General features: G+C 48.2%; 6 protein-coding genes across 6 annotated transcripts; 4 read left to right on the plus strand and 2 right to left on the minus strand.

The window, feature by feature from the left end:
- Positions 1-2230: 2230 nt before the first annotated feature.
- N7533_013454 (sugar porter family MFS transporter) lies at positions 2231-3900 on the plus strand (the record flags this gene model as incomplete). The annotated part of the gene is made up of 2 exons (XM_057110104.1): positions 2231-2416; positions 2476-3900. 2 exons carry the CDS (start codon positions 2231-2233, stop codon positions 3898-3900), a joined length of 1611 nt encoding a protein of 536 aa, XP_056952806.1.
- A 2638-nt stretch (positions 3901-6538) lies between these two features.
- On the plus strand, positions 6539-7918 carry N7533_013455 (intradiol ring-cleavage dioxygenase; the record flags this gene model as incomplete). The annotated part of the gene is made up of 5 exons (XM_057110105.1): positions 6539-6788; positions 6841-6996; positions 7050-7192; positions 7252-7417; positions 7470-7918. 5 exons carry the CDS (start codon positions 6539-6541, stop codon positions 7916-7918), a joined length of 1164 nt encoding a protein of 387 aa, XP_056952807.1.
- Positions 7919-8141: 223 nt separating this feature from the next.
- On the minus strand, positions 8142-9592 carry N7533_013456 (NAD(P)-dependent alcohol dehydrogenase; the record flags this gene model as incomplete). The annotated part of the gene is made up of 6 exons (XM_057110106.1): positions 8142-8222; positions 8274-8345; positions 8400-8450; positions 8509-8811; positions 8877-9298; positions 9346-9592. 6 exons carry the CDS (start codon positions 9590-9592, stop codon positions 8142-8144), a joined length of 1176 nt encoding a protein of 391 aa, XP_056952808.1.
- Positions 9593-10302: 710 nt separating this feature from the next.
- Positions 10303-11316, plus strand: N7533_013457 (uncharacterized protein; the record flags this gene model as incomplete). Its single annotated transcript, XM_057110107.1, has 2 exons — positions 10303-10340; positions 10803-11316. 2 exons carry the CDS (start codon positions 10303-10305, stop codon positions 11314-11316), a joined length of 552 nt encoding a protein of 183 aa, XP_056952809.1.
- Positions 11317-11461: 145 nt separating this feature from the next.
- On the minus strand, positions 11462-12561 carry N7533_013458 (sulfotransferase family protein; the record flags this gene model as incomplete). Its single annotated transcript, XM_057110108.1, has 4 exons — positions 11462-11765; positions 11829-12130; positions 12208-12403; positions 12485-12561. The coding sequence occupies 4 exons, from the start codon at positions 12559-12561 to the stop codon at positions 11462-11464; spliced, it is 879 nt and encodes a 292-aa protein (XP_056952810.1).
- A 2718-nt stretch (positions 12562-15279) lies between these two features.
- Positions 15280-16525, plus strand: N7533_013459 (uncharacterized protein; the record flags this gene model as incomplete). Its single annotated transcript, XM_057110109.1, has 3 exons — positions 15280-15722; positions 15777-15876; positions 15941-16525. 3 exons carry the CDS (start codon positions 15280-15282, stop codon positions 16523-16525), a joined length of 1128 nt encoding a protein of 375 aa, XP_056952811.1.
- Positions 16526-16832: the final 307 nt, after the last annotated feature.

Below are 16832 nucleotides of genomic sequence, written 5' to 3' on the forward strand. Positions count from 1 at the left end.
CTTTGGAAGTTAATGGTACCACAAATGGCCTAGACCAAAGACAAGCTGAGACTTTGCATGAGGGGCTTACCAAAAGCACCTGCCACCCAGACACCCAGAAATGCCCTCCGGCCGCGGATCAAGATCAGCAGAGGACCACTTTCATCTCTTCATACTAGAATGTAGTTTAAATGCGTTTGGGTTTGGGGTGATCAAAATATCAGGTTCGCCTTATGTACGGAGTACTTGTTACGAAATATCCGTCCGCAGACCCTCTCATGAGAATTCAAAGAACATCTGGATTTGTTTCTTCGTCCTGTGATGCCTGAATGTACTCCACCCTCCTCGGCAATTCAACAGTGGGAAAGTGGTTCTACCCCTTCTGCATGTGGTGGCATGCCAACCTTTCAACCCCAGAAACACATCCCCAGGTTAGAATCAATCTCGAATTGCTTAATTCGGCCACCGGTGATCCAACGGGGTAATCTCGACCACCACCAACACGGGGTAGCAACTACGGATCCAAGTTGTACAAAGATCGAAGAGGGGATGCAGGCGACAGCCAGCCAAGAGCCAAGGCCCGGCCCCGGCAAAGAATGCCTTCCAAGACACTCTGACCCGATATTAGGCCGGCATGGCAAACCTTGGTAGGGTGACAGTTCTAGTGTTTTCCCAGTGCCGCTAACTATTCACGGACAATGTGGAGGGTCTGGAGAAATTGGGGATATTTGAGAACGCCTTCAATAGGGTGCCACAACAAGCGCCAAGGGTCCGGAGACAAAGCCAATCACTAAACTTCCCCACAGACGGAAACCGCTAATCTGTCTTACTGGTCGCAGACCCCGTGGGAAAAATCCAAGGTCGCTCTGGGGGTGGGACCGCGCGGGATATGCGTGGCTAGAGTCAAGTTCAGGGTGGCATCGAGAGTCGTGGGGCGGCGAATTTGTTTTGCTTACGAGGTAAAACTGCAGGTTACGGTTGCGTTCAACCGAGCAAGCCGACATACCAAGGGGACCAATTACTCGGCGAGGTTTAGTTCGGCGTCAGACGATTGAGTCGCACGGTCTAATGAAAGTTCCTGAGGCGTGCCTTGCGCTAGATCACACCTTGGTCGATAACTCCATCTATTTGTTTCGCTAGGACATGAATTCTTCCCCCCCCCCTATGTGTCCTACATACAAAGGTGTCCTGCAAGACACGGGGGTCTCCCCAATAAGCGACCGATGAGGCTGGAGGTAGCCGTAAGTCACCCGATCGGCTCACACGACTCGGGGCTGAGTCTATAGAAAGAAATAGAAGCTCGAGAGGACTATTTCGGGGTGCCGAATAGCTGTCTCGGGTCCAAAAGATGTCTTCGGGTCACGACACAGTGAAAATTTTGGTGAAAAAAAGAAGCCCGGGCCTTGTGGCGCAGACTGGCCCTTGTCCCAAGCGCTGGATGGACCAATCATCACCGACATTTACCCGGACCCCAACCCTAATTGAGACACCATCTCCGCGTCCCGAGGGAACATTTCTCTTCGACAGTGTTCACGGCCGGGCTGGACCCGAGTTTCTGAATGGCTAGCTCTATTCTAAACGATGTTCTAGCGGGGCTTTCGTTCCCCAACTTACCACGGCCATGCATATTTTAGCGAATCAGCTGGCTTCCTGCTGTTTTTCGACGGCCTGATCCGTGCAAACTTTTCCCCGGGTTCTGTGCCGCATGGCATGTCCCTCTCATTTCGTGGTAGTGTGGATGCCTGCATTAGACTCAATTCGATCTAGCGATGGACCCCAGTTTGGGTTTGGCGTTTGCCTACCCTCCGGATTTGACTCTCCTCTCGGGACTGAGAGGGTTCGAGCAGTCATGGACCAGCCCTTTAGCACCATTCAGCCGAGTCTAGCACGGCGATGGCCGTCCATCGCGTGCCGAGAGTGGCCAAAATCCGTAATCACCGTTCTCTGTCTTCGCTTCCGTGTGGAACTAGATCGCATTAGCGGCCTTTTCCCTTCCCCTGCTATTTTCAGTCCGGGGATCGTGGCTCTCATGCACCTCCGGCCCCAGGTTATAAACTGCCTTCGTTCCCCTCCTTTTTTCTTTTGTTTCATTGTATCTCATACTTCTCTTGATCATCTATATACATTTTTTGCTACTCTTCTCTGATCATCTCGAAAGCTTAAAGCTTCTACTGCTATTGTCACTACAGACATTACAACGTCTCCCACTACTGCGAATACAACTCCCGTGCCGCAAGTGACGTCCGCCAAAATGCCTGGTGGTGCAGTCGCAACCGTGGGGACTGTCGATGCCCGTCGCATCGAAGCCCCCGTCACCTTCAAGACGTACTTGATGTGCGCCTTTGCTGCCTTCGGTGGTATCTTCTTTGGATACGACTCTGGTTACATTAGTGGTGTTCTCAGTATGGATTTCTTCATCGAGACATTTGAGGGTCTGGTAAGTACTTAATTATTTTCCCCGAAAGCTGCATCTCCATATGCTAATACCGCCTATAGGATAAAGCAACCACTCCCGCTGACAAGTTTGTCATCCCCTCCTCGCGCAAGTCTCTCATCGTCTCTATTCTCTCGGCTGGTACTTTCTTCGGTTCTCTCATCGCCGGTGATTTGGCAGATTGGTTCGGTCGTCGATTCACAATCATTGCTGGCTGCGTTGTTTTCATCGTCGGTGTCATCCTACAAACTGCTTCCAGCAGCCTTGGTCTTCTCGTGGCTGGTCGTGTGATTGCAGGATTCGGTGTTGGATTTGTCTCTGCCGTTATCATCATGTACATGTCTGAGATTGCTCCTCGCAAGGTTCGTGGTGCTATCGTGTCCGGCTACCAGTTCTGTATCACTATCGGTCTGATGCTCGCCTCCTGCGTCGACTACGGTACTGAGCACCGCACCGACTCCAGCTCTTACCGCATTCCTATCGGTCTTCAGATGCTCTGGGCCCTCATTCTCGCTATCGGTCTCTTTGTGCTTCCCGAGTCCCCTCGTTTCTACATCCGCAATGGAAAAAAGGAGGAAGCTATCGATGCTCTTGCCAGAATCCGTGGCCAGCCCAAGGACTCTGAGTTCATCCAGCTCGAAATCAACGAGATCGAGGCCAACTACCTGTACGAGATCCAGGTGACTCCCGATGACGGCTACTTCAACAGCTGGATGAACTGCTTCCGCGGAAATATCTTCCACCCCAACAGCAACCTTCGTCGCACCGTCCTTGGCACATCACTCCAGATGATGCAACAGTGGACTGGTGTCAACTTCGTCTTCTACTATGGTACCCCCTTCTTCACCCAACTCGGCACGATTTCGGACCCCTTCCTGATCAGCATGATCACCACCATTGTCAACGTCCTTTCCACCCCCATCTCCTTCTATGCCATTGAGAAGGTCGGCCGTCGCCCTCTGCTCCTGTGGGGTGCCCTTGGCATGGTTATTTGCCAGTTCCTGGTTGCCATAATCGGTGTCACTGACGGACAGAACCCCAAGGCTGTCTCTGCTATGATCTCATTCATCTGCATCTACATCTTCTTCTTCGCTACCACCTGGGGTCCCGGCGCCTGGGTTGTTATCGGTGAAATCTTCCCTCTGCCCATTCGTTCCCGTGGTGTTGCTCTCTCCACTGCCTCCAACTGGCTCTGGAACTGCATCATCGCTGTCATCACCCCCTACATGACCGACGCTGACCAGGGCAACCTTGGTCCCAAGGTCTTCTTCATCTGGGGTTCCCTGTGCGCTTGCGCCTTCGTTTACACTTACTTCCTGATCCCCGAGACCAAGGGTCTTACCCTGGAGCAGGTCGACAAGATGATGGAGGAGACCACCCCTCGCACTTCTGCCAAGTGGCAGCCTCACTCTACCTTTGCCGATGAGATGGGTCTCACTGACGAGAAGTCTAGTGCTGTTCCTCAGGTCACCCAGCACGAGGTCTAGATCTCATCATATGTTTCAAACAAGGGGGCTTGTTTGAAAGATGAGACGCGTTTGTCTCATCCTCGATTTTGCTTCCTGTTGGCTGGGCCCATTGTTTAGCGCAGATACCAGGGTGTTCATGCGTTTATGTTTAATATGGCTAATTTTTATTTTGTTTAATGTGGAATCATGAGTTGATGTATCTTTATCTGAATCAAGTGATATATATCTCCAAACCTTCAAGTTGTCTTAGTACTACTACTAGAACATCGGAACTAGCCCTAGGTAATATAACTCCAGGGCTTTCAAACCCGCTTCCTTGGGAGGTTATACCATAACCAAGCTCCAAGCTTGTAGACTACTATCTCGTACTAGTACTACTCTCATCTACCAGGCAATTACCTCCGAGTCCTCCGAACCGGGAGTTCTACCAATTCACCCAACGTTCGGCGCATCTCGTACTACGTCGTAACGGAACATGAAATGGAGTAGTCCCGAGAAGGAAACACATTAGTAGAGAGAATGACCCTCGGAGGAACAATATAGTTGTCTCCAAACTCTCTTGCATAAGGTCTAATTGAAACTAGACATATTTCTGGCTGTCGGAAAGTGATGATATAAGTATTATCAAGGCCCAACCAACCTTGGAAGAAAACAAGGTCCGCAATGAAACTCACTTTCACAAGCGCGAGCCCTGGAGGCTCATACTAGAGCGTATGATACCTAGGTAAATAGACCTACCTAGATAGTCACTTTCTTTTTTCGCTACATCGGTTGGGAGTAAACTATTAAGTAGTATGTAAGATTCTCCCAAGGGCTGTGTGCGAGGAACTGGAAGACCATTTAAATACCGGCTCAGTGATATTAATAGGAGTTCCACCTGGGCAGTCTCAGGTCAAAAGACGTGTGTTCGGATTTTGTGGCCGATGGAGGGAAACCTCCGGGCCTACAATCCCGATGAACATCAGCGCGAATTCCTTTTTCCATGATGATGCATCATGAGGAGCCGTGGAATGAGAACATGGAATTTCGAGAGGAGGGCATCCTTCCAATTTTTCAGTTCGGCATTATTTGAAGTTGGGGCTCTAAGTTAACCACTACCTACTGGTAAGTTAATTACTAAGAGTGGATTTTTTTAGTTACAGGAAACCTGTTTCGACATGTATAAGCTTATCTTAGGTGCCTACTCCTCCATACTGAATGTATGTATTATGGAGTGCGTGCTGGCGATCCACAGTGGCGGCCAGCCGCAGCGATACACCAGAGTAACTATACATAGCATCTATACTCCGTAGCATCGAATTGAGAAAGAAAGCGTCGAAACCTTGCGACCGCTGAGGCGCAGTCATGTAATTGCTTGAAATCGGCAGATCCTCGGGATCACCGGACGCAAGCATCTGCCAAGCCCGACCCGCGGAATTCGTCAACTGCTTGGCCCCAAGTTTTTCCACGATTCTCATGTCGCATTCATAGCTTCATGTTTGACTATTTGGTTCAATTCTCCCGGGAAGCTTTGTATTAGCCAAGTGAATGTAGGCTTGGCGCAATATCAACGGGGTTTTGCGACCGTGGAATGATACATCCGCCCGGAGGGACCCCCGTCGGAGGCAAGCTGCCAAGAACGAGTACGTATGCGAGGTACGTTAGACTAGTATACAGGACCAGGGGGTTCTCAGGGACTTGGACCTTAATTCAAGGGGAAACGATCTACATACGCTAATTGTTGAAACTGTTCGACAGTCCCTGTCCCGATTAATAATCTCCTAGTTTGTTACAATAGCGGTCTTGGCCCTCTCTAGAGGGCTATTCGTACGCTTGAGCCGTGACTTTTCTGGAACGGACTTGATTTAAAGAAATCGCAACATGTACACTTCGCATAAATACCAAGTACATACACCTCCGAGCGGCGTCGCAGTAATAATATGCGTTATGGTTAAATTGAAATCACTGGAACATTATAGGTCCAGTTTATTGGCATATGGATGCAAAGTAAAACGCCTCGTCATCAGCGCAGATCCTTCTATTTCCCTCCACTTAGATCTGACGGTTTTTGAGCTATGGGTCCCCAGCTCCCCGTAGTCAATCCTCTATGTGGAGAATTAGAACTCCGCGACTCGTCTATGAGATCCTTGGCAGCGCCACGCGAGTTTCTGTGACCTATGCGTTGATTCATCAGCTTTCCACCAAGGAGAAAGAAGTCAATCTGAATCATGTACCGAGCACCAATGAGCTGCAGAATGACGAATTTACCTGGACCACGACACCTCGACCTTCAAATGTCTAGATCACCGGGGCAGGGGCCATGCTCCGCTGTGGGACTCGGAAATGCCTTGATATGTCTATCGGTGCATAGTGTGAGAAATGGGTATGCCCTGATTTGCTAGCCCTGGTTTGAGTACCTCTATGCCCTTTGTCAGGCCCAATCCGTGCACCTCGGAGGCACGCAGGTTGGCTGTTATTCAAGTTCCCTTTCCAGAGCCTTCTCAGCGTGGGTCTATCCGTGCGGGCATGGTTTTCTTTTCTATAAAGCCGAGTTGATCTGCTTCTCTAAAATGCATTCACTCATCAGAAAATCCTCAAGTCAATCAAGAGTCCAGAAAATCTCTCTGCAGATCTCCATTCTACCACCAAGCTACTTTATAATTGATATTTAGCTACGATGGTTCAACTCGCATCTGCCCTCGCCGTCGGCGTTCTTGGTCTAGCCAGCATTGTTTCCGCCCATCCCGGTCACGACCACAAGGCTGAAGCTGCTGAGCGTGCCCTATACATGCGCAATGCACCCATCCAGTCCCGCAGCCTGTCTCAGTGTGCCTCCCAGATGAAGGCTCGCGGCCTTGAGAGCAGAAATGTTGCTCGTCGCGCTGCTGCCGTCAAGCACCTTCGTCGCCGTCGCGGACTCAAGTCTGGTACGCCTCATGTTTTGAATTTCGCGCAAAAGTTTGAACTGACCTTTGCCAGACGCAAACTTCCTCAAGGCTCGTGATCTCGACACCGCGCTGGCGACTTCGCACGCTTCAAACCTGACTGGTGTTGATTTCAACACCGATCCCAGTCTGCTATTTACCTCTGAGGGCAGCTGCATTCTTGCTCCCGATGTTACCCAGGGACCTTACTGTTGGTTAAATGACTTGACTTCATCGCATAACAGGAACTAACAAAGTATATAGACGTTACCGGTGAGCTCGTCCGTCAGGATATCACCGAGGACCAGCAAGGTGTCCCTCTGTACATGGATTTCCAGTTGATCGACACCAACACCTGCGAGCCTCTGCCAAATGTCTACACTGATATCTGGTACTGCAATGCCACTGTAAGTGGTTTCATATCATTAGCAGGTCTAAATTCATTGTCTAATCACGGTAATTACAGGGTGTCTACTCTGGCGTCACCGCCAGCGGCAACGGAGATTCTTCCGACACCAGCAACCTCGACGCCACTTTCCTGCGCGGAATCCAGGCTAGTAACGCTGATGGTGTTGTCCAATTTGAGGGAATCTTCCCCGGTCACTACACCGGTCGTGCTACTCACATTCATGGTACGACGGTCCAATTGACCTATTTCTGATCCATGACTAACAATACTCACAGTTTTAACCCACCCCGCCAATGAGACTACTGTTTTGCAGAACGGAACTATCTCTGGCCTTTACTCCACCACCTCTTCCCACGTTGGACAGACTTTCTTCGATCAGGACCTCATCAGCAAGGTCGAGAAGACTTCGCCTTATAGCACCAACACCCAGGATATCACCACCAACGCCGAAGACAGCATCCTCTCAGAGGAGGCCGACACTATCGACCCCTTCATGGAGTACATCCTTCTTGGTGACTCTGTTAGCGACGGTATCTTTGCCTGGATCTCTGTTGGTGTTGACTCTACTGTGGACTCTTCCGTTACTCCTGCTGCCTACTACACCGAGCAGGGTGGCGTTGAGAATGAGAACTCCGGCATGGGCGGCGGCGGCGGCGGCGGCGGTGCTCCCCCCGGCTTCGGCTCTTCCACCTCCAGTGCTTCTGGTAGCCGCAACACTAACTAAGCTAGTCTGATTGATATAGTTCCGGCCCTTTGATATGAAAGCTTGTTGCTGCCGTATCAACCTTGTCTCTATTCAATTTTGAATTTTTGCCTTCTATTCTTCAGCCGTTGGACGCAGGACCCTCAAGGCTTGTTACTCAGTGTTGTCTTGATAGTATACTTTGGTCATTGTGTTTTGGTGTTCATTTACTAGCGACTAGTCTAAAATGCTCCAATGCGTTTTTTCAACTTTGTTCCCAAATCAGAACTGGTTTGATAGTTTCGCCGTTTTTCAATTTCCTAAGGGCGTGTTCGTAATCCGTGGCCTATTGGATATAGATCAGATATGCAATTCTCAAAGGGACGCTTCAGCTTACATCGAAATATTCAACTAGCTTATCAATAGGGAAATTTCCGCTTCGATACCAATCAATCATTTGTGGAATTGCCTGTACATGATCAGTTACAAATTTCATACTCCATGGGAAATCGTAGCATCTTACATTCTCAGGAACACAGTCTCCTTCAATGCAACCCATTATAGACCGGCCGCTCTGCATATATATTAAATGATCAGTAAATAAACATCTCGCGGAAAGGGACTTAACTGACATTGATATGTTGAGTGAGATTCACACTCAGCTCATATTGTAGTGGCGGGACCCCAATCTGAATAAATCTCCCACGCGGAGTTGTTGCTTGGACGCTTTGCTCAATGATAGTAGGGACTCCAGTTGTTTCTATTGCAACAGAGGCTCCCAAGGGAATCAATCGCCGTACGGCCTCATAGAGAGTCGTGAATGCCGAATCACTGGTATCAATAATGTGGGTTGCACCTAGCGACTTTGCTATTTCAAGTCTAGACTTGACGCGATCGACTGCGATTATTGACTTGCATTTCAAGATTTTTGCTGTCTATGTTTCGCTTGTTAGCCTTATTTGTCTAGATGGCATAGATTTTAGTCACAGGAACATCTTACCATGATGGCTCCCATCCCAACAGCTCCAAGACCGGTGATCAAAACCACATCATTTGGGGTGGCCAGACCAATGTTCTGAATTGCTCCCATGCCAGTTTGAAATCCACAACCAAGCGGGGCCAAGAGTTTCAACTCATCCAGATTTTTAATGAGATTCTTGACGTTGACAACAGATGCTTCACTGGCAACGGTAGTTTGCGCAAAGCTAGACTGCCCAAAAAATTGGGACCAGACGGGCTGACTATCGGAGGCTGTTTCCATGGTGTCCTGGCGACCAATGTAATTCCCCTTGGCAAACTGATCGCAATATGCGGGGTGCTCCGTTCGACATTGCTCGCATGTTCTACAGGAATAAAAAGATAGCAAGATTGGGTCTCCTGGCTGCACGGTCTTGACATTCTTGCCAATCTCTCGGACTATGCCTGCACCTGAGTTTCAACGATTGTCAGCAACACAGGGTATAGAGGACTGGCGAGCTCAACTCCGACAGGATTTCGAATACCCTCATGCCCTACTATCTTGGGATACGCAATACCAATTGCACCGGCAGGGACGGATGATAGAACAATGTCCGTGTGACAAATTCCGGTGGCAATCATGTCTACAAGCATTTCATCGTCTCCAAATCCACCCAGCGTCACTTCCTCCATTGCCCAGTTCGGCTTCAAGGGTTCAGTGGGCTCGCGAGCCACGATGGCTTGAGTCTTTGCGATCATCTTGTGTCATAGAAAAGGGGTGTGACCTTTTTCAAGGACACTGTTCATATTTGTGGCTTTTTTGTCTCTCATAAACCCCTCACGGAAACGAACCCCGCTTGGTATCAGGCTGGGCGATACTTACCGAGCGACACTAATTCAATATGGCAATTATTGTGGCCTAAGGCCTCCGATTTTCCTTTCCATCCACGCCGGAGACTACGAGTCTATTCTTTCGAACGGATCAAACGAGATCCCACCAAAAAGACAGGAATGGATTTATCCCCCCCTTCCTGGTTTTCTCTTTTTTTCCCGGATGAAGTGAAAGCGCGAGCAAAAATCCAATGTTGGGTTTCCAAGACCCTTCAACTAAATAACTCCTTGCATGGAAACGACCACCTTCTTGGTTTATAAATCGAGTGCTTTTAGGGCTGTTATCCTCAGAAAGTAAGATCGAAATATCATTGTTAAAAGGAGATTAGGGATCTGTTGTAATGAGACCGGCAATCACCCCCCCCCCCACAAAACTCAGCCCTGGGGCGCAGACGAACGCCAAGAGAACGCGACTGTCGATCTTCAAAAGCAAACAAAATAAACAAGATAATCGGAGGGATATTCGGCCGTACATCACGTGTACTCGTGATTGTTGCCCTTCTTGTGAGCCCAGCCCTGTGGGTCTTGGAAGCAGCCAATCGCATTACTCGTTTCAATAACTTCAGTTGGCAAGTTCAATGCAGCGCAACAACTATAGTCTCGATGTTTATAAAGGGTAAGTGAGCACTCGCTCATTGATCAAAATCCACCAGCTTCATTCAGTCAAGAATTTTGACAATAATCTCTCGCCCTCCTCATTCCACCTATAATTTGATTTTTATTGCTTTGTTTTTACTCGCGATATGGCTGGCGATGGGGTTTTTACGTATCGCGATGGTATAGCTGCTGCACAAATCGCCGCATTCTCACTACCTTTGTTGTTCGCCTTCTACTTCCGATGGAGGCGCCAAATAGGCTGGTTCTGCATCGGTGTTTTCACACTCCTAAGGATTATCGGGGCTGGCTGCAAGCTCGCTACCATAAACCACGATACCCAAGGACTATGGGCCGCGATATTTGTTGTGAATCTCTGGGAATGATATTAATTATATTTCTCCTGCTGGAACTGCTGGAAAGAATGTAAACGGCCCAGCCTTTGCATTAAATTTGGACCTGGCGCTAACCAATCGCTCGATAGAAACAAAATAATTCACCTTGCCGGAAAATGGATATTCTGGGCTCCATCCATCATAACATGGATCGATATCGGCATATCAATCGGTGGCTGGGTGTCCGTCATGCATGTCGAGCACGCCCTTCTCCCCACCGCATGGAGCCAAGCTAGTCTGGGCTTGTTGGTAGTTATCTACGTTTACCTTGTCGGCATATTCGTTCTCTTTTGGATCCACCGACACGAATGCTTCGGGGAGGAAAGATGGGCACTCGATGGTGTTACCGTCTGCATTCCTCTGTTTGCCATTCGCCTCACATACTCGCTTGTCTTCGTCATCTCGAGCAACATGAAGTTCAATGCCATCAAGGGCAACCCGACAGCCTATCTGATCATGACCATGCTACCCGAAGTGGCTATAATTGGGATGTGCACATACATAATTGCGGCCAAAATATCACCACTCCAGAAAGAGACACACAGATCGCCACGGAAGACAGACGACGAGGAAAGTCAAGAGGGTCTTACTAGCAGGTCCTAGAATGGGTCCTCCATTTGATTTACAAAGTGCATTGCGATACCTCAGCGTTTAGATGATAATTTATGTGTTGAGTAACTAGAAATAATGTTGACGAATCTCAAAAAGACAAGATTATGTGCAAAGAACTACCTATTTTTTGGGCAACTCAAGGTGGTGAGATTCCCATGAATCGTGGAAGTAAGGATGGCCCATTTGTAATGGCTGTCCACCCGATAATCCCGAGCGCAGCAACAGCCACAGCACCAAATCTAAACATTGCGGTTCGAACTTTTGGCTGTAGATATTCATTTAGCAGGAATGCGAACTTCTCGGGTTGGTTTCGATCTGGGTAGTCTTCCTTTGGAACTGGTACACCCAGGAATGGGCAGATGGCTTCCCAGTCAATCCCATCTTCGAGCTGAATAAGACACAGGCGATCTTCCGGAATTATCGACTTGGCTCTTTTTATACTATAAATCGAAGCTTTGTTAGTGGTTAAAATGAGGCAGCAAGGAAGTCAAGGTGAGACTCACTATGAGGAATAATATTCACATAGCATGTCCTCATTCTCTGGGTCGCCTGGTTTTGTCGCACCCGCTAGAGCCCGATACACCAGTGCATTCATATCCATGAAGTGGTAGATATCGGAATGAAAATACTTCAAAATGTTGCATGGGAAGCTGCTTCCCATAGCGACTACTTTCGCGCTTGTGTTGTTGAATGATTGGGCCCACTTCCTAGGATCCCTCTCCGTAAGGATAAATTTAACATCGGGATCTTCTGCGTAAGCCTCAATCACGTCCATTCCGAAGTAGCTCGGAATCTCAATAATACACTGGCTTTGATCAGCTTCCAAAGCAAGTGGTGAAGTTTCCTCAGTGATACTCGATTGGGAGAGAAATTACTACTCACATCATAGTCGGCTAGCCACTTCTCGCAGTCGGGTTTCTTCAGTCGTCTTACGCCGGATAGCCAATTGAATTGAGCGATCACAGCTTGCTTGAAGATTTTCATATGGGTTGCGCCATGGACAAAGAGGCATTCGTAAAGGTGATAGGGGCGATAGCCCAAGATTTTCATTGCGCCATAGAGTCCCAGTGTTCCCGAACTATATCCAAATTATGCTTAACTCTAGGGTCGAATAACCTTTTGGCCATGTTATGGAGTGGCATTAAAAGCAAAGTCTTACCGACTTGGACTTGCAACGATCACTTTCTTCCTTCGAATTTCACTAGGAGGTGGTAATTTATCGACTTGCCTCGACATGATGGGTGACTTGGTAAATTGAAAGCTGGCATGGACGGGAGGCCGCTCTTATAAATGCCACGAACTCGCTTGCACAGACGCTCCAGGCTGCTCAACCCCACCTTGGCAGCTAGCGTATCGCACTTACGAAACTAGGACTGGGTCACTCGGGCTTTTGTTTGTTACGTACTACGTCACACTAGCAGCTGCTGCCCACTGGCGGCCTTACGGCCTTAAACTTTCAAAAATTATTTAGTTGATATAGTATTCTTAGATAGGCGGGAGTGGGCAATGACCCGCTTATCATCATGATAATTATCACCTCGTAATCCTACGCCTCTAGTATCCTGGATCTTCAATTTTGCAATAGCTTCACAACCAATAGGCCTGGACAGCCTTGCTGCTATGGGACAGCGGGAAGCTAAAACTGTCGATCACGCCCAGAGTAGGCATGAGAGCAGATTTAGAGCCTGTATATGTACCTTTAGGTAGTATACAATCGAATTGAACCTTTGAAGTTCTGATTTCATACTAATCAACAATACTAGGAGTTGTTTTCCAACATTAGTTCTTTCCTTTTCAAGTTTTCCGGATACAAAATTATCATTCTTTTCGCCACGACATCAAAACACCGAGATATCCATAATTTAGACTAACAGTTACGCTACTGATCCATGAGAGCTTTAGCTTATGAATATTTAGTTACTAGCTTGGAGAGGCTTCACTATCGGCTTTCTCTGTGGAAGTTACATGTACATTTCAGCGAATTTAGAGGAGCAAAGTACCCACGGTTGGCCTTGAAAGAATGCGCTAGGACTACTAGAAGATACCCAAAAGGGTCATTTCATGCGCCAAACAAAAGGTAAAATCTGAAGGAGGATTCCAGGGCTCCTGGGCTGGTTTGGCTTTTAATTGCATTCGGGATTCGAGGTCGAACGATCGGTGACTGATAGCATGGAAGATGAATTACGATCATTTCAGTTCTGGAGCTTTATACCTAGGAACGCCCGGATTCCTGAGACTAAATTCAATCGAGTCGGCTAGGAAAAGTAAAACTAGGCCCGTAGTATGCAGATTCTTGGATTGCAACATCGTTTTGCAGACTCTGCACTGCTTGATGAGTTCCTCACAAGACCCGTGCTCGGCACCTAGGTCCATTACGGGAAGCAATCGGCTATTTTGAGACTAATGTATGGCGTCGCGTACAAATTGATCAAGGCAAAAAAAAAGCCATTTACAGGGCGAGAGAATCCGAAAGCTATCCAACTGAGACCGTGAATCCACTAGGACAGCCTGTGGTAATAGAAAATAGTTCTGCATGTCAATTCTGCGTGACCACGAATTTTGAAGGCCAAGGGCCAGGTGCAAGAGGCACAAGGGGAGAGCAGCAAGGCACAATGCCAGGCATTCAAGGATATCAGATTGGGGGCTGGATCACTCAGACCTACCATATGTTTCAGCTACTTAATGACGATGCGTTCCTTGGCAATTGAGCGAATCTCTCTTATTTCGACAATCCCAACTTGGCTGCGCCATCGACAGCTCTTGGTGCCGAGCTGATTTTTGACAAGAAGTGGCTCTGTGACTTTGAAAACCGATATAGCTGAAGAGGCTTGGACGATGTCATCAGATCAAGAATAACTTCAACGACATAGCCACGAGTAAGCACTTCGCTAACGGATTACGGTGGCTTGTCGCAAATTATGAGGCTTGAAATGATAATTTCTAAAGCGTTCAATTTTGCATGAGTCAGTCTGAAAATTGGACACGCTAGGAAGCAGGGTCACATTCGTATCTGCACTGAAATCGGAATTTCCGAAATGAAACCCTGCCAGATCAATGATATCTGGGTGAGGCTTTGGCCCCAGGAGCGTTTCTGAGGCTGACAGGGGGTCAGCCTCCACATTCGGTATCTTCCCCGTTGAAAGTCATGTACTGCTGAGTGCCCCATGCTTCAGTTTATAATTCATTTCATTTCATCACAGACGACTACTTCTCGGCCACAGTTGATATGGTACATTTGATTCACAATTTCTCTGCAAGACATGCATGAACGTGTTTCGGATTCATCGAAATCGGGTCTAAATTATGTTCGCCATTGCCTTGGGGGCACAGACCTTGAAGAACCAAGCCCCCTCGCCCGTCTTGGCAGTCAGCCCATCCAATCCAATCCTGGTCGGCCCTATGCAGAGCGTTGCTGACTGCAGGGCTCAAAGAAATTCATTGTGATCAGACACAGCTTCAGAGTTTAGCCGTTATTGAGCAAGGTCCTTTGATGGGCCCTTGTTTCACAATTCGCGATTCCTTTGCCTGGCAAAGAGGTCGTATCGCATCATGAAATGGGAATCTCGATTTATTAGCCAGGATCTGTCAAGAAAAGCAAAATTGAAGCTGGACTTTGAAAAATCAGGTAGTGGATGTTATGTTGACCCGTGTATCACGCCCATATGCGTCCAAGTGGATCCCGAGGGACGCCTGAGAGCAACCGGAGCAAGCATAGGCTGATTATCTCCCACAAAAATAGGAGGAATTCGCTTTCCATGGACCGAACCAAAAGAGCTGACCTAGAACAAAGCTTACGGCCTTAAGCCGCTAATAATCTGCCAAGTCCCAATGTGCTGGCCCTACTTGGTCGGGTTCCTTTCAAGTTCGTATTACCCCTTCTCTTCCCCCGCTATGCATTCATTCTACCAACTGCCTCTCACCACACAGCATCACTGTCGTTAACGTCAAGTAAAAATGCTGTTTACGCGACAGGTCTTTTGGTCTGCCCTAACGTCAATCGCCGTGGTGGGTCTTGGAAGTGCACAATCTACACCTGGTACCGGGACTGTAACTACGGGCTCTACGACCTCTTCGACATCGACTGGAAAGGCAACGCATACGGTTTCAGTAGGACCAAAAACCAGTCCACATGCCTACGTTCCCCATAGCATCACCGCAAACGTTGGCGATGTAGTTGTTTTCGAGTTCTACCCCACGAATCACTCGGTCGTCAAAGCGGATTACGATGCACCTTGTGTGCCTGCTGCTGATGGACTTTTCTTCTCGGGGATCTTCGATGATTTTGAGACCAATAATGGAAATTTGGTTGGTGAAGTAAGTACAGTGGACTCTAGTGACGACATGATATGTGGTAGCAGGGGGGCTTATGATTTTCTCGATAGCCACCTAAATGGTCGGTAACCGTTAATGATACTGAGGTAAGATTTTCACCACTAGCAAATGGCTAATAGTTCAAGCTCTGACCTTATTCTTCTACGCCAGCCGACTTTCTTTTACTGCACTGCAATCGGATCCTGCAAGTCGAATGGTATGGTCGGGGTTATTAATCCGGTATGGGCCCTTCACCATTCGTACCTTGACAGTCAATAGACCTAATATCAGATCCCTTCTCTAGAACTCCACCCAAACATTCAAAACACAATATGACAAAGCATTCGATTCCCCATACATGCTACTTCCGGGTGAATCACCCCCAGCGGAGGGAAGTGAAGGAACCGGTTCGAGTTCGAGTTCGAGTTCAAACTCGAGTAGTGGTTCCTCCGGTCTCAGCAAAGGTGCCATCGCCGGAATTGCTGTTGCTGGTGTTGTCTTTTTGGGAATTTTGGTTGCTCTTTTCTTTCTACTCGGTCGTAATCGAGTCTATAAGCAGTGGATGTCTTCTCAGGATGGGAGAACTGAACGGACTGCTCGGTGGGCACTTTTCAATCATCCGAATGGTGGACCTGAGGTGGCTAGCAATGCAGGCAAGCCACCCATGACCGATACAACTTCCGTTTCGAGCCCCGACCCAGGTCGCTACAATACCATGTCACCGCCGCTTGGCGACGGTGTTTCTAGTTATGGCCCTTCATCGCCACGTCAACAGTCCGGGCATTGGAGTTGGGACCCTTCCTTCAATACCCGAAATGCCCGTGGCCCATCCGAGCTGGAGGCAACCAACATCATCCACCAACTTCCTGAGTCTAGCCACGAGCGTTGAGGAAGCGATGAAGAATGATTTTTTGGGACAGGGATGAGGACTTCGGTGATTGTTAATAGCACCCATGAGCTTATACATATTCATGCTCAACACCTATTACCTAGGTACTACCAGGTAGTTTCAAGGTGTCGCTTTTGTTTCTCTTTTCTCTTTCATGACCGGCGCAGCTTAGTATTCTATTTGTGATATATGATACCTTTGATTTAATAGTTAGTTCTATAAAATATTTGTCAAATAATAAATAGCCACTTCGGCATTCAGAGCACTACTTGATGTATCACATGACTGCTGATCCCCGGACCGCGTG

Source organism: Penicillium manginii (genome assembly GCF_028828005.1).
Source record: "Penicillium manginii strain IBT 31320 chromosome Unknown utg000011l:1.0-1395921.0:1.0-1396616.0, whole genome shotgun sequence".
NCBI lineage: Eukaryota > Fungi > Ascomycota > Eurotiomycetes > Eurotiales > Aspergillaceae > Penicillium > Penicillium manginii.